The following is a 23,048-nucleotide window of genomic DNA, read 5'->3' on the forward strand; positions in this document are numbered from 1 at the left end:
GGATTTGCTCGTCATTACTTTATTTCAGCAAAGAAAATATCCCTTCCTTTCTCCCACATGGGTTTGATCCAAAGCCCATTGTAGTTGGTGGGAGTCTTTCCAGGGACTGTAGCTGGCTTTGGATGAGGCCTCAGAATTTGTGCCCTGCACACAAGTCACTGTCTGGCCTACTCCTGATTTTCCAGGTGTCTAGTTTTTGTCAAGAATGGTCATGTTTTTTCAGCTTTTTATGGATCGCTCCACTATAGCAAATCCCAAGTCTGCCTCTTCTCAGTCTAGTCCAGGAACAGCAACACTTAGCTTCTGTTTGGAAAGTGCTGCCTACAAATGCTAATTCAGTCTCAACACCCTGTGAGATAGGAGAAATGATCTATTTTACCAATGAAAAAAAGGAGAGGCAACAAGTTTAAGTGACCTGACCATGATCACAGAGGGAGGGAAGTGTCAGAGCTGAGATTACAGCTTATAAATTCCTGGCTCTTGGGCCAATGTTCAGACCACCCCTTACCTCCCAAACTGTCTGAAACAATAGTGGGATGTCTAGCACTTTTCAGGGAGAGTGACTGCACACAAACGGACACATGCAAACCACTGGCTTGTGTGGCAGTGGTTTTCTTCAACTGTACCTTCATCAATGGGCATTTTCCAGTGTTTGTAGGATCCAGGAATGAAGAGTATGACAAGGCCAGAATAGCATGGGAACAAATTTCTTCTCTGAAGAAATTAAGACCCACTGATATTAGTCTCCAGAAAAGGCTGTGATACAGCTGTGCCTTTAAATGACTCTCAGGACTCCCTCCTTCCCTTCCAGAATTGCAAGTCTAGAGCAGCCACTGGCTGACACTAAACAGACTGCACTGTCCAGAGGGAGCAGTGTCTCTCCAGAGGGTTTGTGCTCTAGATCAGAAGCATACACACTCTTGGACAGAGAATGGAGCACATTTAGCATGAAGGGTTTAGGGGAAGAGGACTCCAAGTATCCCAGCCTGCTCTGCACATTTTCATTCAAAATATTTGCTCCAGATACCAAAAGACAGCAGCACTTCTGCTGTTCCTCAGGCACAACCGCACACACAAGCTACAGGACATTTTGTTGCGGTCCCAGATTCTTAGGAAACAAATAGGCTTGCCTCAGAGAGCTTAGTGCATGGCACATACAGTAGGGTAGGAGGGAGTGAAGTCCTGTTTCCATGGAAACAGGAGTCAGCTCCAGTTCCTGAGAGAAATCAATTCTGCTCTGAACCAGAAAGCATTTTGTGTCTGGCTTAGTTAATTCTTCTGGGGTCAGGTGCTGGGTTGACAGCTCTGGAGGATGGAGTCCCCTGTTTACCCACAGCTTCCTCAAAGGCAGCTTTGGAGCTCAATTTTTACTGTCACCTTAGTGGAGGCCAAGCCTGCAGAGTCAAAAGCTCACGGAACCCAGGGTATCATTCCAGGTATCACATTAGTCACCTTCTCCTGAGGCTCAACATGGTCCCAAAAAGCCATGAAAATGGGAGAAGGGTGGGACCCCTTCCACACCAAAGCACGAGTCAGGGAGAATCAAGCTGTAGCAGGGAGAAAAGTGAATCCAAACACACACACACACACACGTGGCCCACTGCTCCTTCCTGTGATGTGGCGGATTCCAACAGTGGACTCTAGGGTCAGTGAAGGATGAGCTTAGGCAACAGTCAATTGTAGCACAAAATACACAGTCCATGAAAGCTAGCAATACACTGAATGGAAATCCAGACCCTCTCGCTCGTGGGCGAGACGTATCACTGAGCCCCACAATATTCAAAATAGGTTATGGCGTATGAGTAACTTGAGGAAAAAAGTCTTTCGCTGCACACAAACCTACGTTGATGGTATAGCTCACTCCATCCTAGAGATGTACAGCAAAACATCCTTTTCTCTTGTGCCAGCCTGCTTCTCCCACACACGTGCCAGGGAAAGACCAGCTATTCTTCGAGGGGTCCATTTAGTGAAAACCTTTATGCCTGCCCATGCTGCTGTCAGGCTCCGGTCCCTAGGATCATCAGTACCAAAGTAGAGCTTCCTAGAGGTGTCCCCCTCATGTGGAAGTTGTGCCTACTGTTTGCCTGCACAACTCATGTCAGTGAGGTAACTGGGTACTGTGCTGTTTGACAGAAGATAAAGGGCCTGCTCCTGCACCCACAGAAACCAAAGGCGAAACATCCAGGAGCAGGACAGAACCCATAACACAGGGCATCTGGCCCTCAAGCCTGGACCCATCAACACAAGCTTTGCCACTCCCCAGTGTTGGCAGGATCAAACCTTTGGCTGCTATAGCAAAGGCTTCTTCAGAGTCATGTCTTTTTAGTCCCTTCTGTACACCTCCTCTCAGGTCTGGTACCTGCTGTATAACCAGTCCCCCTCCTCTCTGTGCAGAGTCTCTTCTCATTTCAGCTCCCCTGTGCCATGTTACATACTCCCTCCACATTCCCCCTGCCAACCGCCATCAGGTCCCTTCCACACAATCCTTCCCTTTACTTCTCTCCCTGGGCCCTTGTATTCACTACTCCCTTCTTTCAATCAGAAGTTTCAGACTCCTCCAGCTTCTATGGGCCTCATTTTCAGAGAAGCTGAATAGAGCTGGTCAAAAACAAAAAACCCACCACAAAACACAAAAACACAAACACAAAACACAAAGCTTTTCACTAAGTGTCCATGGAAAATTTAATCATTTTGTGAAGAAAAAAGAAAAGTCCCCAAATCTAATTATTTAATCCAAAGAAAAAAATATTTCAGGTCGGGTATACTGCCATGGTGCCTCATGGAGCTGTAGTTTGATTTCCCCATGTCCCCTTTCTCCTCTGTGAACCAGGCTCTCCAGCCATACTGCATCTCCCATGATGTACCCTGGCCAAGGACTTTTATGATGCACCCAGCTCTCCTCACCATGAGGAGAAACTGTTGTGCATCATGGGAGATGCAGTGATACCAAGAAGCCCAGTCTCTACAAGACAATGGGAGCACGAGGCACTCGAACTATGACTCCCATGAGGCACCATGGCAATATTTACAAACCAAAATATTCTGGTTCCCTGCCCCTGCCCCCGCCCCCCACTAAGAAGTCTCAATTTTCCCTGGGGAAAAAAGCCCATTCTGACCAACTCTAGTGCTGAATCTTCAACCTTAGAGTTAATGGGAACAGCAGGTACCACGTGCCACTGAACATCAGAACCCTTCTGTAGCCACTCCCCATCCCCTACCCTCCAAAAAGACCTTTTCTACCATCACCAGACTCAAGCCCCATGACTCTCCCCCTCCAGTTTTCTCTGTGGCTCTTCCAGTTCCTGCTCGAGTGCCATGTACCATGGCCTCAGTTTGTTATTAGCCTGCATTCACACGGCTGCTTTAAATAAAAAATAAATAAATAAATAAAAAAAATCAAGCCAATGGCTCCCTTTTTGGTGAGTGCACAACAACAAAACACAAGTTTAACGTGTCACATGCCTCACAAAGTCCACTGGGGACAACAGCACTGATCTCCTACAAAAGCCCATAGACAGCCTGAGGTTCCCAAAAGCATCAGCAATATTTGCAGGCCAGTCAACAGTTTGCTCTGCTCTCCCTGAACTTTGCAGGAATGCAAGAGATTTCACACCCTGTACATCTGATTAGTAAGGAATGGATGAGACTAAGGACAAGTGAACATCAGGCTAGAGTGGAATATCCCAGCTGGTCTCATTATGGTGACTTAGAGAACCTATTGCAAACAATCCGTACATCCAGAAGGAGCAGTGGCTACACAGTGCAGATTATTTTTTAAAAAAAATTATTTCTGCTTTGTGCGTGTTAATTACAAAGTAAAGGCCAGATCCTCAGCTGATGTGATAACCAGAATGGAGCAACGCTAATTTATATTATCGTTCTTGCATCCAGGTTTCCACAAGACACATGAAATTTAATTAGGCCTGAATGCTCAGTTCAATTCATATTTAAAAATAGTCAACCCTTCTTATAATACCAGTAAGCCGCATTCTGTAGTACCTTCCAGCTGATGATCTCAAGAGACAAACGGATTAAGCCTTACCATGTCTGCAAGGTAGGCAAGGATTTTTCCCCATCTCACTGGGGCACTTGAATTAGCAACAGAGCTAGGTGGATACCAGAATTCCCATCTCCCATTCCTGTGGTTAGCCACTACACCACACACACCCTTAGGGATCAGTTACAAACCACCTCACCTGATTCTATCATCTAGTCTAAAAAGTCTATTGACAAAGGAGACTAATCTGTTCAAGGTGCCTATGCTCAGGGCACATCACACAGATGAACTATGTACAATGAAGCTACAATGACTGTTGCAGTGGCCATAGTTGATGGAAACTGAAGCATTCAGCCACTGTAATGCTGTGACCTCTGCTTTGTTTTTCCATGTGTCATAGGATTCCGGCCTTCAATGATTCACTTAACTGCAAGGATCTTACACAGCCTGGCATTAAGGGTCTGTCTACATTGGGCAGATTTGTTAACTGCTCTCAAGTCGGCACAGCTAAATCGGTTTTAAAACCCGATCAGAGCAGTAGCCTCGACCACTTGGCCTTCTAACTGGGTCAGGCTGCCTTAACTGCTTCAGTCCAGGGCTAGGCAATGGTTCCCGGCTATTTCATAAAACAACAACAAAAAAAAAAACACAACAGTTGGTCTAGCTGAACTGGTTAGACAATTTCTCCAGTATAGACAGCCCTTGTGGGGTAGGCCACAGGCAGAGCTGGATGGCAAAGGCAGCCTGACAGACTCCTAGTGCTGCATGCACTACAAAAGGTCACTGCGGTGGAACAAAGGGGTAAGAGACCTGGACTATAGATCTTGGCTCACAGGTTTTTGGAGCCAATACCCTCATGTTTACCTTTGGATTTTGTAATTGTGTCCTGATAGGCCAAACCTCTTGGCCTCTACTGCAAGGCTTAGGGCAGACGTTGGGACAGCCATGGGTCCCCATTCCAACAAAGTACCTGAAGTAGAATATCATGGGGCACGAGGCTCTGCATGCATACACAGCTAGGTGATCAGCAAATTGTGCTCCCAAAAGCTATTTGGAAAAGCCACAGGTACCCTCAATCATGGACCACTACAAAGCAGTTAAAAGGAAGCAGAAATCCACGTCAAAGCACCACCTCAAAACCTAAGTTATCTTGCTGATCACTAGCACTGGTCCACACATCAGGCTTTTCCTCTTCTCCTACCATGGAGGCCCTTTCCCTGCTGACTCCAGGAATACTGAATGGCGAGGACAGTGTCAGATCTCCTAGAAGAGAGTCACAATTACCAGTCAGCTTAGCCTGCTGGATGCTCATTACAGCTCTGTCTGGGTGAGTCTGCATTTTGAGAGACTAAATTATTTCTGTCTGTGTTTCCCACACCACCTCTTAGCTACTCTGAGACCTCTGCAAGGGAAATACTCGAAACTGCTAGGTCTAAACACTGGCTTTTGTTGATGGGGTCCCAAGCCAATGTCTTGGCTGTCAGGATCCCAGCCACGTCTATTAGTTATAAATTTAGGACGAACATTTTTGAAAGTAGCCTGATTTTAGGTACCTACTTTGAGATGTTGTGAACCAAATTTCCAGAGGCACCAATGACTAATTAGAATTTGGGGTGCTCAGCTCTTCCAAAAAGACTCAGGCCCAAACTACCTGAGTTTGGGCACCCAAGGACCAAGCAGCCAAAATCAGAGGTCACTTCTGAAAATTTTAGCCTTCCTGTTTCTAAGATGGAAAGAAACAAACCAAAGATGACTCACGGTGCAGCACACATGAACCTGGAGGTGCATATATCAGAAGGGGACAATAGCAGGCACGTCCTACAAAAGCAACAGGCTGGGCATTCTATGCCCATGCACAAGCATAGTCCACAGAAACACCAGTATCAGAGGATTAACTCCCCCTGGGAACCTTCAAGAGGTTGTTCCAGGGAATCCATTTTTAGGTGTAATCATCACAGCCACTGATCTCCCTCTTGCAACAGGTAATCTCTTTACGAGCATTCAGCTTCAACATACTAGTGTGCTTCTGTTTGAGCCCCTGAGCCAGCCAGTGTTGCAACCTCAAATCAAGTTCCCAACCAGAAAAGCAGTTGCCAGAAGAATCACCACCAAATAAAGTCATGGGATCATGGGAAATAGATTGCCGCTTTCCCATATAGAAAAGAACATCAGCATTTCTGCATTCTAGGCCTCCACTGCTGGAGTGACAGGAGACTATCTCCAGGGAAACAGGGATGTGAGCAGGTCCTTTTAACATACAGTATTAAATACATTTTTTTAAAAAAGTCTCCCTTCCCCTGTACCAGTCTCAGACCTTGCCCCAGGCCTCTCCCTCCCCAACAGACAGAACACACTGCTCAAAGCTGTAGCGCACACACTGGTACAATGATGGTGCAAGACACATGCTTTGCTGGGTTCATGAAGCCAGTGAAAAGGGGATTGGGGTATAAAGCCAACATTCCTGGCTTCCAGAGGGTTTAGGCATGTTCTGAAAACCCTGTGAGACATGGGTCTGCAAGCTCCCTGCTGGGTCATAGGGTGATACTCAATCTGACACTGGAATGAAGACACAGGACTCGCCCTGAACTCTCTTTACCCTGATCCTGCTCTCCTCCTTCAAGCAAAGCTTTGCAAGGATGGGAGCTGCACTCCTGCCTGCTATTAATCCAATCTCAGGCCCTTAATAGGGGTGGGTTCTGCACTTGGACTTGGCAAGGTGGCCATAGGGTGTTAGCTAGTCATTGAGCACTGCAGTTCCCCAATGGCCCTAGCTACACCAGCTGCAAGGAAGTGCTGGCCCTTTTGGTAATGCCCAGCGTGAAGGGGGTGGGGCAGAGTCTATGGAACTAACAGGGAGTCACGCTTCTGTTAAATGGAAACTTCTACAGTTTGGTCTCTACAGCTGCACCAAGGCCTTGTCCACACGGGGATATTAACCACTGGTGCCAAGCCCCAGTGTACACGCGATCTACACCAGTGCAGCTGATTCCACTGCAATCAATGGGCTACAGCCAGCAGTACCAGTGCTGACTGCTCCCCTTCACAACTGGAATGATCAGAATAAACAGGCACCAGGGAGCCCTGCCAGGAAGGGACAGGGCTTAGCCTTGGGGGGCGGGAAGGATGTGTGGCAATTAAATGCTAATATAAGAGTTTCTGACTTTACGGGCTGCAGGGTCACCAGCTAGAGACAGTTACTGCAGTAACACCAGAGCCCGCCTTTGAAATTCCAGATCTCAGGCAGATGCAATTGCTTCCGAGTTCAGAATTTTACAGGTCCCTCCTTAAGTCTCTTGCCACTAAAGAGGACTCCTCACTAGGCTGAAGCAGCGCGAGTTCATCAGCACCAAGAACTTCAGCTCACAAAGGCCCTGCGCTGACATACCACACAGGGCTCGCTGGGTGCAGTCATTCTGCTGAAATTTAAAAATAAAAACTGGGGGGTGGGGAAAGATGGGAGATTTCCATAGATCTTTGTCTGAGGCCATAAAGCAGCATTTTCCAGGCCCTTTTCCGTGCCCAATAACCATGGCAACAACAACAACATTGCTGGTCCACATTGCATTGTGAACCCAAATGGGAGCAAAGCAGACAGCTGGGAGCACAGACATCGATAGTAAGAGCAGCATATCTTAGGGGGAGAGGCTGCTTCAAACCTGTATTTGCCACAGAGCTCTTTGTTTCCTTCTGAAACAGATTTACTGGCAGTATATTTTTAACCCCAAATTGTAAGTTTCATATACAATAATATATTGGCTGTGGGGGGCGCGGGAGGGGAGAAAAATCACCATTTCAACATTAAAATTTGGTCACAAAATGCAAAGGACTATTCAAAGAACGAGGCTGTGTTCCTTTTGGATTCTTTATGATGTATAGAGAAGGCCTGTTTTTAAAGAGGAGGAGACGGTCACTTGCTCTTTATCTTTTAAATATCAGGAATTTCAGCTCTGGGGTTTCCCTGGTCTTGGTGGATGACATCTGGGAAGCTAGTGGGATGTTTAGTCTGAGCTCTCATACCATAACTGACGGGGTTAAACAAAAACTTCCTTTCTCCAAAATGTAAGTTAGTCATTAACATTAAATAGGTGTTAACACAAAAAGAAAAAAAAAGTTTGAACTAGTGACTAGAAATCCTTTCCTATCAACTGTCCAACTATCACTCTCGTGGGACACCACCATTTCACTAGCTCTCCTACCATCACTCTTCCAGCCTAGATGAGGATCTGAACCTTGCATGCAAAAACCAAGCAGAAAAAAAAAAATTCTTAAAAACTTCCGACACCTTTCAGGCCTTCATTATACACCATAAAACAGGATAAGAGTTACCCTATGGAAGAAAAAGAAAAGCTTTTCTTTAAGTGCAACTCAGAAAATTCCAGAGCGACACAGGCATCATAGTACTACTGATCACAAAAGATTGTTATGAATAGAGAGGTCATCTATGCAGATTCCCTTTTCTACATAGCAGAGAGTGTCATTTTTTGTGTCTCTCATAGGCAAAAGTGAGAAATTTAGCTGTGTTAACAACCTTCTCTACATTAAAGGTACATGATCAGGACAATTGGCCTCCAATTTAGGTTTTACAAAGAAAAAGTTTTACAAAACCCAAATAAAGAGTGTTGAAGTACACAGAGATTTCAAGGGGAAACTTTTTTTTTTAAATTATTCTTCATCTGAAACACAAACAGCACCATGATGCTAGTGATGGGGAAGCAGAAAGTGAAGTAGACTATAAACAAAAAGTGAAACTGACCAGTTCAGTTTACATGTTGAAATGGAATGAAGTGCAATAATAAAGCACACCAGATTTTCAGTTCTTTCCCTTGTGAGAATTCAAAGTGATATCGTGAATATAGATAAAGAAAAGGTTTGGGTTTTTTAAAAACATTAGTGTCCCTTTAACAGAATCTGTATGTGTCTAAGGTTGCCAGCCTGTTATCCAGTCAATGACTACCTCCCCAAAGTGAGCAGTAAGTCTGGCCATCATCCTCAATCCCACGACTGGACACACAGAGGCAGGCTCTTATGCCAGTGTGGATCCAACTGAAGTCATACTGCCTCTCTGTACGTACTTCAGAGAAAACATCATAGCAAAACCAGACGTGGCCTTTGAAAGTTAAGAGTACATCTAGACTACCTGTCGTATTGGTGGGTAGCGATCGATTTCTCGGGGATCGATATATCGCGTCTCATCTAGACACGATATATCGATCCCCGAACATGCGCCCATCGACTCCGGAACTCTAGCAGTGCGAACGGCGGTGGCGGAGTCGACAGGGGGAACCACGGACGTCGATCCCGCGCTGTTAGGATGAGAGGTAAATCAATCTAAGATACTTCGACTTCAGCTACGCTATTCACATAGTTGAAGTTGCGTATCTTAGATCGATCTCCCCTGTGTAGACCAGCCCTAAGTCATATGGAATTAGGTCCCTGTGGAACTAAAACAGACGCCCTGGCCTCATTTCTTTTCCACATCCCAATTTTGGTCTGGATAAAGAAGTTGGCAACTCAATCCCCAAGTACATTGAGCCAGAACCTCAGTTGGTGTACACAGCCATAGCCCCACAGATTTCAATAGATCTCATGGACTTCAAAGGATCTACAACCATTTACACCAGCTGAGGAGGTGGCCTATCCTGATCTTTAACCAAAAGGCCTGACTCTGAGACCATCTTTTTAAGTGACCCTTTGTGAATGCAAACAACCACAGGTAAGGAGGAGAGGAATGCATTTTAAAGACAGGCCAAAAGACACAACCAGTACTCTGGGTAGAGCAACTGCTTGACACATTAGAGCTGGGCTGATTTAAGGAATGTAATTGGATTTGTTTTTCCTGTATAAATAAAAAGTTGATCCCATGTCATTAAATTCTCCCCTCTCCCGCCTGTAGCTCGTAGCTAAACACTCGTGCACCTGAAGACATTCACACATGATCCCGCAGACATACTCTTTCAGAGCAAATGTGTTGCAAATACGTGCAGCGAACATCTCCCTCCACACAGGCCCCATGGCCCCTATTTAAGAGGGAAGTCCCTTTGATTAAAATAAAATTAAAAAAACAAAAAACAAACAAAAAAACCTTCCCCCTCATCTGATCTCCAAGAAGTTCATCCAAGTCCAGCTGATATTAGGGGAGTTTCAGGACAGGTCCTTATAAAGAAACTTTTTGATTGTGGCATCTACCTGCTTCCTCTCCTGACAATATGGGTCCCCCTTTAGAAGGTGTGCTGAGGCCTTATCTTCCCAGAGACCTGGCACATCAGAAGAGGGACTAGGGGAACAAAGTCTGGTTCTTTGCTCCTTTCTTGACTACCTGGTAATTCAGAAGGTGTGGTCAGTTTCTCCCCCCCACCATTGCTGGGAGAAGATCCGGGGTCTGTGAGCCCAGTCTGTGCTAACTAGTGTCTTTAAGAATGACAATTAAAAATAATAGATATGCATAATTAAGTATTGTCCTGGAAGGCCAGATGGGGTGGGGACATATCGAGAGGTGAAAGGGACTTTTTGTTTGGGAGACGACCTTCACCCTCAAGATTGCTGCTTTAACCCTTTGTGCTGTTGCTTGGAAACCAATCGACGACGACGACGAATGCTGGATGAATTCTGACCAGCAGTGAGCGTGCACGAGGGTTAATCCCGGCGCTTCGGAAGCATATCTAGGAAGAATTCTGCGATGCCTATGAAATAGACGACTTGTGCAATGCCGAAGAGTGGGGCGATGACCAAGGCTCTGCAATATGCCCCCTTCAGGAAGGCCAGGGGCCCTTCCTTCTGCCAGATTTTCCTACAGAGGCACAGAGACAGACAGCATGAGTTGATCCCACCCATTGCCCATAATAGTGTCACTTGTGCTAACACAAATATTTCCCAAAGTAATTTATTGTCTGTCACCAGAATCAGGATGCTCAGAGTCCAACTGATAGCCATATGTGGGGTTAGGAGGGAATCTTCCTTGGGTCAGACTGACAGACACCTTGGGCGGGGTTTTGCCTTCCTCTGCAGCATGGGGCTTGGGTCCCTTGCAGGTTTAAATTAGCTAAGTGGTGAATTCTCTGTGACTTGAAGTCTTTAAACCAGGATTTGAGGACTGCAGTAACTCAGCCAGAGGTTTTAAGTCTATTACAGGAGTGGGTGCATGAGGTTCTGTAGCCTGCAATGTACAGGAGTTCCTATAAGGCAGGATCACAGAGGAAATGGAAGTTGCTGCAGATCTCACTCTTATCTGTTTTAGGGTTTTATAGTGCTGCCCACCCTAGGATCTGGGCACTTTCTCATGTTAAAACCAACAGCAATAGCAATACCCCCAGTCAAGTCCACAGAGTCTTTCGTTCTCCTCTTTTCTGCTTGGGGCTGTGTATTTGTTTCTGAGGTTATTGCTTTTTAGGGAAGGAGGTGGTTGGGGTTTTCTGGTAGAAGTGGACCCCTGCCCTATTAGCCTTCCCCAACGACAAGATAAAACCTTTTTAGGCATTCAGATAAAACAATTAAAAAAAGAAGCCCTTGGTGCCTCAACTCCCTCCCATTGCCAAGCAGCAGGCAATGGAAGATGCCTATAACAGACGCATAGCAACCGGATCTTCTAGTAACCACTGAGGAGACCTTTTACCTCGTGCAGTCTAGGATTCCTGAGTATGTGTCCTCATTCACTCCCCTTTTCAAGGACTGCAGCCTTGTCTTGATTACTGAGGACAGAGAGAAGGAGAAAAGAAGCTTTAAGAACCCTATTCAAACAGGCCATGTGCTGCCTCTGGTTCTTTCCCTCCAAAAGCTTCAATTACAAGCTTTAGTAGACAAGAGTGATCATTTATGGTCTAGCAAAGCCAAATTCAGATTACTGGGATTATGATCACAGATGAGATTAATCAGAATATCAGAAAACTAGGGAAAATCTTAACTGTTCCTTTACAAATGGATTTTAAATTCCCCACACAAAACACAAAGAACACAATTTTCCACACTGACACTGATTTATGGGTCTCCAGAGCTCTTAAGGAGCCAGATTTTCAAAAGGCCAGCACTTTCTGAAAGTCAGCCCAGTGTGCAATTGGGCACTCCAAAAAACTGAGGCACCAAAACAAAACACCAATCACTGGTCACTCTTAAATCTTGGTAATATACGATTATGGGAGGGAAAACAACTTCCTATTGTTTCTCACAGGTCAGCCCTGCAGACAGAGGCAAGGCCAAGCGGTGTTACTGGAAGACATACACAGTCTAATAGATAACAAGGTAATGGCCTCCCAGGTGCTCACATTGGTTTTACATAAGCCTAAATACACAAAGGTGCGAGCCGTGCGCACACACACACAGACGATGGTTTCTACACAGAAACACATCTATCACAGAGACGTGATAATGGCCGCTTCCGGTCCTCTGCACCGAGAGTCCCCCCTCCATTTGGTTTAACTAACACACACCACAGACAGCGAACACTCCATTAAGCAGGGGTTGAAGTAAAGAGAAAGCTCCACTCCTTCTCAGCTGGAAGCAGTGGGCAAGCTCTCTCTCCTGAACCTGCAGGGGAGGGTGGGGGAGCTTTGACCCCAGAGATCTCCCTCTTATACTCCTGAGGGCATCCTGCGCTCAAAGAATTACAAATTCTGCGCACAATATTTTAAAATTCTGCAAGTTGTATTTGTCAATTAATAAATGCAGAGGCTCCAGCATGGTAGTGGGGAACACTTGTCACTGGCTGCACAAAGGTGGGAAATCACCCTGTAGCCTCCCCACCCTCCACCCCTTGGACACGGACTCAGTGGTGAGGCTGCACCTGACCCTGACACAGCACAAGGCCTGGGACTGCCCCAGAAACACCCTAGGGCCCTGCCTCTCTGCACCAGGTGTGGGGCAGGCAGGTTCAACCAGGCAGGATCCAAATGTGAAGGGGTTCAGTGGGGCGGAGGGGTCCAGGTAGAGGATGAGAGGATTCTGTGTGGGACAATCTGGGTGCAGGCAGCTCAGTGAGGCGGCGGGGTCTAGGTGTGTGTGTGGGATCTGGGTGCACAGAGGCTCGTTGCGAGGGTTCCTGGTGAAAGTGGCTGGGGCTCAGCAGAGAGGTTTGATTGTGGGGTGCTCAGCAGAGGGGGGATCTGGAAGATGGGGGAGAGGGGCTTGGTGGGAGTCTGGACAGAGCTAGTTGGGGGTCTGGACGTGGGGACTCAGGGTGGTGCAGGGGACGGGGCTCATCAGGGTGGGGGTTTGAGTGTAGGGGGGGGGGGGGGGGGTTTGGGTGCACAGGGTCCAGGGGTAGGGGGGCTCCAGATGCAGGGTTGAGGTTTAGTGGGGTAGGGTTCAGGTATGGAAGGCTAGGGGGTTCTGAGTGTACAGGATGAGGCTTGACAGGGGTGTCTGGTATGGGAGGTCTCGATGCATGGAGGTTGGGCATAGGGGGGAGCAGCTGCCTGTATAATGACCCCTCCCCCTGCAGCTGTGCAGCTATGGGAACAGGAAGCGGGGGAGGATGCAGAGCTTCCTGCAGCTAGGGGAAGTTTCTGGGGGTGGGTCTGACACTGCCCCAGCCACTCCTTACAGGGGAAGAGGAAGTCCCATCCTCTCCTGCCTCCAACCCCGCCCAGACTAGCAGCTGATCCCGGCTCAGGGTAGGAGCCACTGGCTGGGGTGTCCCCAGCCCTGCAGTGATTTACCTCTCCGCCAGCTGCTCCAGGTGCCTGAAACGACATACCTGCACTGCTAGGGAGTGGTGCCTGACTTCCCTGTCCGAAAGTCATTTTTCTGTGGGGAAGCGAAGAAATCTGCAGAGGTGAATTCTGCACACACGCAATGGCACAGAATTCCCCCAGGAGTACTCCTATGCCTCTTTCCAGGCTTGTGACATAAGGTTTCTTTCAAATCTTGCTGGAGAGTTCATGGGGCTGTGAGCCTTTCTTCTACAGAACTATATCTCCTTGCTAGTTCCTTCAGATCACCAGAGGGGGACACAGCCTCCAGTTCTCCCACCTCTCTGTGAGGAGAAAAGGGAGATCCTGCCATTTCCCCTCCCCTACACAGTATGGCCCTGTCAGTGCTCGCTCTTCTCCTGGTACTACAGAGAGGGGTGCGTGGGTGAGGTGGGGGCATAAGTGATGTCCTCCTAACACACAAGCCATCTCCTTCCCACACTCCCTCAGTGTTTGGCCGATTCTGGGGTTGCTTGGGAACACGGACTCCCTTTGAGTCCTTCACCCTGTTCCCCATGCCACATCTTATCTTACAAGGGGGCACAGGGCCACTTCAACGTTTGACACCAACATCATGGCAACACAGCCACCATAAGTGGTGAGTTCCTCCTCCTTCCCACTGCCCACGAGGGGCGGGAGCTCTGCAACTGGGTGTCCGTGAAACTCCTCATCACCACCCTCAGGCTGACAGCTTCTCCCCCAACTCAGGACTCACCATCACACGGATTCACAGCCACCGCTGCCGTGCTGCCTGCCAGGCACCCAGACAGAAAGGACACGTAGAACGGGGCCTTGACGTCAGGGCTCTTCTGGCCCAGCTTATTCAGATTCGCAAACAACGGGAAGTAAACGACGGAAAACGGGACGTCTCTGTAATGGAGGGATGGGGAGAAGAATGATCAGCAAAACTGCACCCCCAGACCAAGCAGCCAGTCATGGCAGGAAGGACTGGGAGCTTCACAGGTCAACAATGGTGCCAGGCCAGGTCTCTTTCCCAGTTACCGGAATGATGTGCGAGGGGGTTTGAAAAAGACATTCCCTCTGCAGTGTCTATATCCCACAGACAAGAGTCAGAGGGCAGATCCTCAGCAGGTATAATTCAGCACAGCTCTGCCAGAGCCAACGGAGCTTCGCCTATTTACTCCAGCTGAGGATCTGGCCCAGCATGTCCAGAGTTCTAATTTTTTAGAAGAGTTTTAAAGTCCCTCCTTCTCCTGTCCAGCGAGTCCCATTGGGTGTTACCACCAATAAATTAGTGAGTCAGTCACCTGAGAAGAAAAGAGCTATGACAGAGCCACTCTCTACACTGGCTTCCTATGGATCAAATCAAGCTCAAGGTCTCAGTCCTTAACATCTTCAAGGCACTCCATGGATGGGGCCCAGAATAACCAAAAGATCACCTAAGGCTCCGGGGGGAAGACTTGGCACAATGGAAGTCTCTACAATAAGGGTAAAGCTCGCCTGCATGGAAGACGGAACTTTCCCAGAGGCTGATCTGAGACAGGGGCACGAACTCCCCCAGGCACTAAAGGACCATCACAAGGCTCACCACCTTCCGCTCCAAGAGCAAGGTGCATTTCTTATAACCTGCCTGCTCTAACATGAATACAGAGCCACATGTGTATTAGCAAAGCAAGACAAAAACCACCCTACCAAAACAAGACACTCCACTGCACACATTTTCCAAGGGCAGAGGATGAGAGAACTAACAACATGTGACAGATATCTGTCACATCTCTTCATATACAACTACAGTGATCAGTGAGGTACAAGAACCTATGTAGACTAGAAGGAAGGCAGGCTAAAAAGAATTCTCATTCTCTCTCTCTGCCCAACATAAAAGCACTAGGGGCCTTACTCTCCATTCATGTACTTCATTTCTACACCAGGGGAACTGCAGTATCACACTGATCTATAGGAGAGGAGAATTGGGTGCTGGATACACACATTTTTGCTAGTGACCCAGATGATAATAGAGTTGTCCAGTAAACAGTCCCCAGTGCAGCAGCAGCACCATTGCAAGGAGCAGGGTTTGGGAGGATTACTTCAGTCTTTTACAGATGAAGGTGCTCTGAGTTTCAGCGAGCACAACCCTACCTTAGCAGCGTGGCCCCAAGGCCCTTGTAAAGCCCTGCGATGCCTTTGCTCCGAAGTAGTTCCCTGGTGATTTGCGTTGCCGTGGTCCGTGTCTCCACTACTGACTCTGCTGCCCCAGCACTAGTGGTGGAGGACAGCTGGGCTTGTGCTGCCATTAGCTTCTTCTGGGCCGCTGCATGGGAGTGACAGTGTTATTTATAAACATGTGCTATGAAAAATACAACTTTCAATTACTGCACAGCACCAGTGCCAAGGCTATACAGGGATTTGGACGTTTCAGAAAGGAAGATGTCTGTGGTGTAAACTGGATACTGGCGAGATGGAGGGACTCACAGCACTAGCTAAAGCCAGCCATGTACCCTGCAAGCTCCCACCCCTCAGCATGCCTCAGTTCTGGGCTCAAACCCAACTCTGCCACCACATCTCAGTCCTGACCTATAACATCGCTCCTGCAGTTCCACTCCTGGGTCTCTCCTGGGAAGACATGGTCAGTCATGCCAGGCTTGCGTGGTATGGAGAACTGACCGCTATAGACTAAGCTGAGTACAAGAGATCAATGCAACAGGAACTTTAAAACCTATTGGGACACAGGTCTTCAGAGGGGAAGGTCACCAAAGCACCCTAAAAATAAGAAACGCTCATTCGTAATACCTTTCCTTAAAACAACCACATTAAAATAAAACTGAAGAGCGCTCTGAAATAAAGTACCCTAGATCTACACACTATGTTACCTATCTCCTATTACCTTTCAAGCCCTAATGAACTTCTACTTTTTGGTCAGTAGATGGAGCACATGTCGATCCCTAGGCCATTCTGCAGCTCCCATACATACACTCTGCATCGCAACACAGAAACTAGGTCTTGACTGTTCACAGTAGTGGTAATCTTTTTCAAACGCCCTGTAAACAGTTTTACACACACACACACACCCCAGAGCAAGGTTTGCATTAAAATTAGCAAGGGAAGGCTCTTGGGGAGGAAAAGGAAGAGAGAAACTACAACTCTCTGGTCTCATGGGGCGTTTGGGTTATGGGGTCCCACAATTAGGGTGTGATGTTACCATGTGTAATCATAATGGTACCTCCACAGAAGAAAGTCCCTGGACGTGCAGTTATGTACACATCACACTGGGCATACAGTCTCCCCTAGGATGCTGGGTATGACAATTTAGCTGCTTTGCAGAATGTAACCCTACAGATAATATGGATGCCAAGCTGGAAGAATCCTGATCTAAGCTGGCCGCAGCCTGGAGCCAGAAATACTTCATGATGGGAGAATGCGTGGGAGCCACTGTGGGTTAGCTGAGTAGCACCATTAACACTCTACCTGATGGGCATCGTTTAGGGGATTTTAGGACCTATGCAGCATTTCTGGTGGGACTCCAGAAGAGATTTAGGTTTTTAGCAACACTTCTCTCCTTTCCACAGATTCTGTTGTTTTAAGTAATTATCTTATTATTCTATTTACATTATTTCTGTGAAGACACTAGTACCAACCCATGGTGGACAGCTGGTGCATAACTAACAGCTCTGTCAACACGTCTCATGTGGGCTGCAATAGGACTTCTATGCAATCTTAACTCCCTTCCCCATCCCCAGCACTGCCCATGAATCCCAGAACTGACACACCACCCTGGTTTGTACTCATGATCCCCTCTTCCCCTTCCTGCAGCTCTGCCAATGCACCCCAGTCCTGACCTGCAACACCACTTGCTACCCCACTCCTGGGTTCCTACACAGTTCTGCCGATGAACCTCGATCTTTACCTGCAGCACCCTTTGCTATTCTAGCCCTAGGCCTCTCCTGAGCAAAGAACACCAAAAGTGCCAAATGATACCATGCTTCTCTATTAGAGACCAAGCTGAAACTGAATTCCATTCCCTGACTACATGTGCCTTTGTTTGTCCCTTTCTGTGAGCTGATTACGCACATTCTAGCCCTGAACCAGGAGTTCTCCTTTCACTTTGACAAGAGAGTCTGCAATTTCCTCTCAATCTCATGAGTCAGAAACTCCGCTCCGAGATCAGAGAGGAAACTGGTACCCAGAGAGGCGAGGAGGATATTGGACAATGACAGAGTCCCACAGGAAGAGCAGGACTGAAACGGTCCCTCCCTCCCCCCAAGAGCAGCATGCCTCACATGGGGAACTTCGGTCGCCGTTCAAAAACAGCCGATTGACTCTTGTTCTCATTCCCTCACAAGAAAAACAGATGAACTGTACTACGGGACTTTTATAGGCAACAAGCCACTTGAGACGGGCTGGGGGAGGAGGAGATAACAGGGTGAGACATACCGAGGGGAAATATTACAGGACAAGCACAAGGGGAAGTTAAACCCTTCTCCTGTGGCATTAACTGATGAGTTTTAATAATTTGTGACCTGAATGCGATCATCTCTACAGCATGCACAGCAGCCCACCTATCCCCTCCTATGACATAAGCACAGGTAGTGAAAAGTGCTTCCTTGTGCCACTAGAGGGGGTTCTAAGAGGCCAGTGAAAAAAGCCTGCAGGGAAGAGCATGGGGAAAGCTCTGCTACAGCTTAAGACCCCTCTGCGGAAGGAAGCAATGACCTCTACACTCATTTCCTCCCCTTCTCCCACAGTCTCACTCTCCCCACCCCCACTGCCCGCTTGTTGTACAAGGAGAGAAGAGATGTGCAAGGTACCAAGTCGGCCTGCATCCTGCAGCTGGATTTTGAGCATCTCCATGGGAGTAGTGACAATCACCTGGCAGGTGCCCGCCCCGCAGCCGGCCAGCATCTCTTTCAGCAGCGTCAGCTTCTTCCTGCCCAGCAAAAGAAAGATTCAGTCAGAAGATCTGGCTCAGAGTAACGTGGCTCTGAAACGACAGACAGCTGGGTTCCCTCTGAGAGAGACGCCCACTCTCCATCCCCACCATGATAGGCTCCATCACCACCATGATGGAATTAGAGGACAGATGGTCCTGGGCCACAGCACTGATGCACAGGCTGGGACGCAAAGTGGAGGTGGTCTGTAATGGGCACAATGAGCCAGCTGGTGTCAAAGGCTAGGTGTTTTGGTCCAGCATAATCTGCTCTGGAGCAGGGGAGCTCACAGCTCCCCTATACACTGAGCTCCCAGGAAAGTCAGAAGTACCAGAAGTTACCACAGGGCCATTAGCCTTTAACAGCCTGCAGCCGCAGAGGTCAGCAACCAGGAATATGCTCTCTTCACCTCCTCCAAAAAGCCAGAACCCCACAAAGCAGAGTCAAGACTTCAAAAAGGAACTGCTGAGTTGGGGTGTTCAACTTAAGACACTTTTTCTCCACATTAGGCCTCAGTAGTGCTGAGCACCAGCCCTTTGAGAATCAGGTCTCTTTAAGGCACCAAAGATGGGCACCCAAGATCACTATCAAAAAGTTTTCTAAGAAAAAAAAATCAAATCAGCCAGAGGTTTGCTGACTGCCACAGCCAGGCACCCTCACTTAGGGCTGGTTTACTCTAAAAAATTAGGTTGGTTTAACTAGTTCGCTCAGGGGTGAGAGCAGCATTGTCAAGCTGACCTAAATCCCCATGTAGACAGCACTAGGTCAACAGAAGAATTCTTTCGCTGACAAAAGAAGGTTTATTTATGAATAAAAATTTAAATAGAAAACAAGAGTGCTGGAAACAAGTAGTTACATTAAAAAAAAAAAGTCAAAAAACACGAACGTGGGTCTACACTTATCTAGTGTTCCCTTTCCTGTCTAATAAAGTAAATTTCCTCCCAAAGTTCAGTCTACTGCAGAGCTGGCTGGTTTCTCAAGAAACAGCACCCAAAAGCTCATGAAAGCACACACACCCCTCCCAGGCAGGGATTTTCTTCAGTGAATGGATACAAAGTGCCTTATCCTACATTGCGTGACACTGAAAACAGACTGGTTTCTATTCACAGGCAGGGCAAACCCCTGCTTGCTGCAGTTTCTTTTCTACCTTTCCATGGTTTCAATTGTTTGTCAGTCTCTGACAGTTTTCCATTGACTGTGGCAAGGGTAGACAACAGAAACTTGCATTACCTGGTAATGCTGATTAGGGAGGGGTGACAACTATCTTTTGTTTGATTGGGTCATCACTGAGACACGGTACCTCCTGGTGATTAATTTCTGCTCCAAGTTCCGACAATGTACTTTCAATATTCCCAATATACATCATCATTCCTTAAACATTAACCGCACATACATCTCACAACCATTATGAGTCTTGAGATACCTTACACGCTACTCTTTATGAATAAATAGCCTGTGAGATGTGTTGGTGCGGTGAATCTGTCAGGTCTTAGGTTACAGCTGTTTGCAAAGAACAGGAGGAGAACCTTTGCCAACAGATCTCTGTGTCACATATTGAACTTAATAGGCCAGACCCTCAGATGGTGCAAACTCAGCACAACTCCACTGGTTTAAGTGGAGCGATGCTGGATTTACACTAACAAATAATGGTTTGAAAGCATCCTTCGAGCCCAGGCTATAAATGAGCTCACGGAAGTGTCACACTGTTTCCGCACCACCACCTCAAACAAAATACAGTGCACTTAGCAGCGGCTCAGAGATCCAATGAGTTGTCAGCATCTTCTGCCATAGGGAAGAATCAGGTAGCATGAGAAATAGCCTCACTCCCCGTCCCTCAGCAACATTCCCCCCCTCCCACCCCTTTAAAGCTCCCTCAAGGCTAAATTCACCTATCCAGTGACGTGACAGGATTGCTAGTCAGGCTGCTACCCGCAACTAATCCCCCCATAGCCTGCATGTCAGCTTTTCAGATTTCTCTACTTCACATCTGCTCCAGGGGAGGATGTCAGGGGAGGGGATTATGGGCATAAGGTCACAGTGAAGATTATCAGTGACTAAAGATAGATTTCCCCCTTGAGAATGAAGGAAGGAATTTCTCACTGAGTTTCCTTCTCAAAGCCCCCTAGGCACAGGATGATCAATGAGTCACTGAATTATTAGACAGTCAACTGCAGAGAGTCTGGGTGCACATGGACCTTTTCTCCCCTTCACTAAGCTGTTTTAAGAGACTCAGTGAGGAAGTAAGTGGTTGTTTTCCTAGGGCAGTTGTCCCTCACCGCTGGATTGAGGGCTCTGAATTCTTGGGAGAGCTATTCAGTAAGCCTCTGATTGTACAACAGCCCAAGAAGCAAGGTCCTCACCCCTTTCAGTCGCTCAGGAGCCTGGCAGGGTTGTGTGCAATTAAAGGTGAACATCAAACAAACACTCCATGTTCTATCAGCATCACCAGAACAAGTAGACTCCACCCGCTATCACCTGCACACTAAACGTAGGGCCAGCACCTTAACTGGTGTATGTCAGTATGACTCCACTGGCTTCTATGTCGCTATGCTGACAAACACCAGCTGGGGATCTGTGCATACACCATTTTTAGAAGGCACCAGCTCCGTCTATGCATCGCCCTAGGTGCCTAAATACCACAGTAAACAGGGAATTGTGGACCAGATCCTCAGCTGGTTTAAACTGGGGTAGAGCAATTGAGTTCAAGAAGAGTCTCACTTAATTTACCCCAATGGCAGTCTGACCCTATCAATGCAGAGACTATGTACCATTCCTGCACCTGGTGTAAAAATATAATACCTTCTGGCAAGCATGCATCAGGGCTGAGTACTCTGGTGTGGAAGCCATCCATTTGAATTTCCTGACATACCGAATGTCATAAAAACTGCAACCATAAGGCACCATGTTCCATCCTCAAAAACAGCTGAAGGGTAGCCTTCACACCACCCTCATAGACACACATGCCAGCCTGAGACAAAGACTGAGGGTTTTTAATCTGAGTCAGTGATCTCGAGAAGGCTATAAGCAACTGGAACTATGGTTTCAAAAACAAAGAGCAAACCAAAGTAGCGTCACTGTAAAGTTTGCACTGTGATGGTGAGAGTTAAAAAAAGTAACATTACAACCACTTCTCTCTCTGACAGATATGTTCTGTTCCTCCACTGCCTATAAAGTCAATCTCTTTTTAATCCCCTCACCCCACATCTGCCCCCCTTTAGGGCAGTACTAACAATGCAATCTCCAGGGCAGTGCACTTGGCATGCAGTTTAGAAATGAGAGAGGCCAGGGCAGCATTGTCCCAAGCGTCGCTCCAGCTCAGTGGTCACACCACCGCTGAAATGTGACCTAGCCATCCCTCCAGCCAGACAGAGGGGCAGACAGGCCAAATGGAGCTGTGACCTGGTGCGTGGGGAGTCTGTTCCTGCATGGCAGAGCACAGGGGAATGCACCCAGATCTCGACTCTGGCAGCACCAGCTCATGCACTGTGTGAGTAAGAGAGAAATATCCCAAGTAGTATCTGAATTGGCACCCTGCTGTGTAGCATTGGTGGGCACGGGGTTAAACAGCGGTCATGTTCTAGCCTAGCAGTGACAGTACTTCCGTGGTGGGAGAAAAGATGGACGAGAGAGACTATGTATAAATATAAGTACAGCCCCCCACAGAAGAAGTCACCTCTGTCAGCAAAGAAGCAATTAACGCAATTGTGCTGGGCTTGCTAGGAACCAAAAATCACTGAATCAGCAGCTTTCCAGCCCTGCTCCAGAACAGCAAACAAAGCGAAGGTCAAGATAAAAATTATTATATGAGAGGGGAGGAGACGAAAATCAATTCTGAGAATGTGCCTAGGAGAGGAGGATTCAGCAAGCCAGCCAGCCAGATATTCTGTAAGCAAAGCACACCTTTTATAACAAACCGAGATAGTTTTCAACCCACTGAGGCCAAAATACTGGGCAGAGCCTAAATACGAGACACCCTACATAAAAGACAGTTACTCACCTTTGTAACTGTTGTTCTTCAAGATGTGTTGCTCATATCCATTCCAATTAGGTGTCGTGCACTGCGTGCACGTTTGTCGGAAGATTTTTACCCTAGCAAACACTCGGTGGGTTGGCTGGGCGCCCCCTGGAGTGGCGCCGCTATGGCGCCAGATATATACTCCTGCCGACGCAACCGCCCCTCAGTTCCTTCTTGCCAGCTACTCCAACAGTGGGGAAGGAGGGCGTGTTTGGAATGGATATGAGCAACCCATCTCAAAGAACAACAATTACAAAGGTGAGTAACCGTCTTTTCTTCTTCGAGTGCTTGCTCATATCCATTCAAACTAGGTGATTCCCAAGCCTTACCTAGGCGGTGAGGTCAGTGAGATGTTGCAGAATGCAAAACTGCTGAGCCAAAGGCTGCATCATCTCTGGACTGTTGAACCAGAGCATAATGCGTAATGCGAAGCAAAGGTGTGGACCGAGGACCAGGTACCTGAGCCAGGAAGG

The 23,048-nt window shown here is 47.5% G+C and overlaps 1 protein-coding gene across 1 annotated transcript in view; it reads right to left on the reverse strand.

Moving 5' to 3' along the window:
* Nucleotides 1-7,848: 7,848 nt before the first annotated feature.
* Nucleotides 7,849-23,048, reverse strand: part of SLC25A22 (solute carrier family 25 member 22) — an 83,138-nt gene continuing 67,938 nt past the window's right edge. The window contains exons 6-10 of the mRNA XM_032804124.2: nt 18,441-18,559; nt 15,775-15,946; nt 14,393-14,547; nt 11,607-11,682; nt 7,849-10,784 (exon numbers count right to left, since the gene is read on the reverse strand). Of these exons, the coding sequence (XP_032660015.1) occupies nt 10,631-10,784; nt 11,607-11,682; nt 14,393-14,547; nt 15,775-15,946; nt 18,441-18,559 (676 nt within the window). The 3' untranslated portion in view covers nt 7,849-10,630. The remainder of the gene's footprint in view (nt 10,785-11,606; nt 11,683-14,392; nt 14,548-15,774; nt 15,947-18,440; nt 18,560-23,048) is intronic.

The sequence above is a fragment of the Chelonoidis abingdonii genome, chromosome 4 (assembly GCF_003597395.2).
Source record: "Chelonoidis abingdonii isolate Lonesome George chromosome 4, CheloAbing_2.0, whole genome shotgun sequence".
Taxonomy (NCBI): domain Eukaryota; kingdom Metazoa; phylum Chordata; order Testudines; family Testudinidae; genus Chelonoidis; species Chelonoidis abingdonii.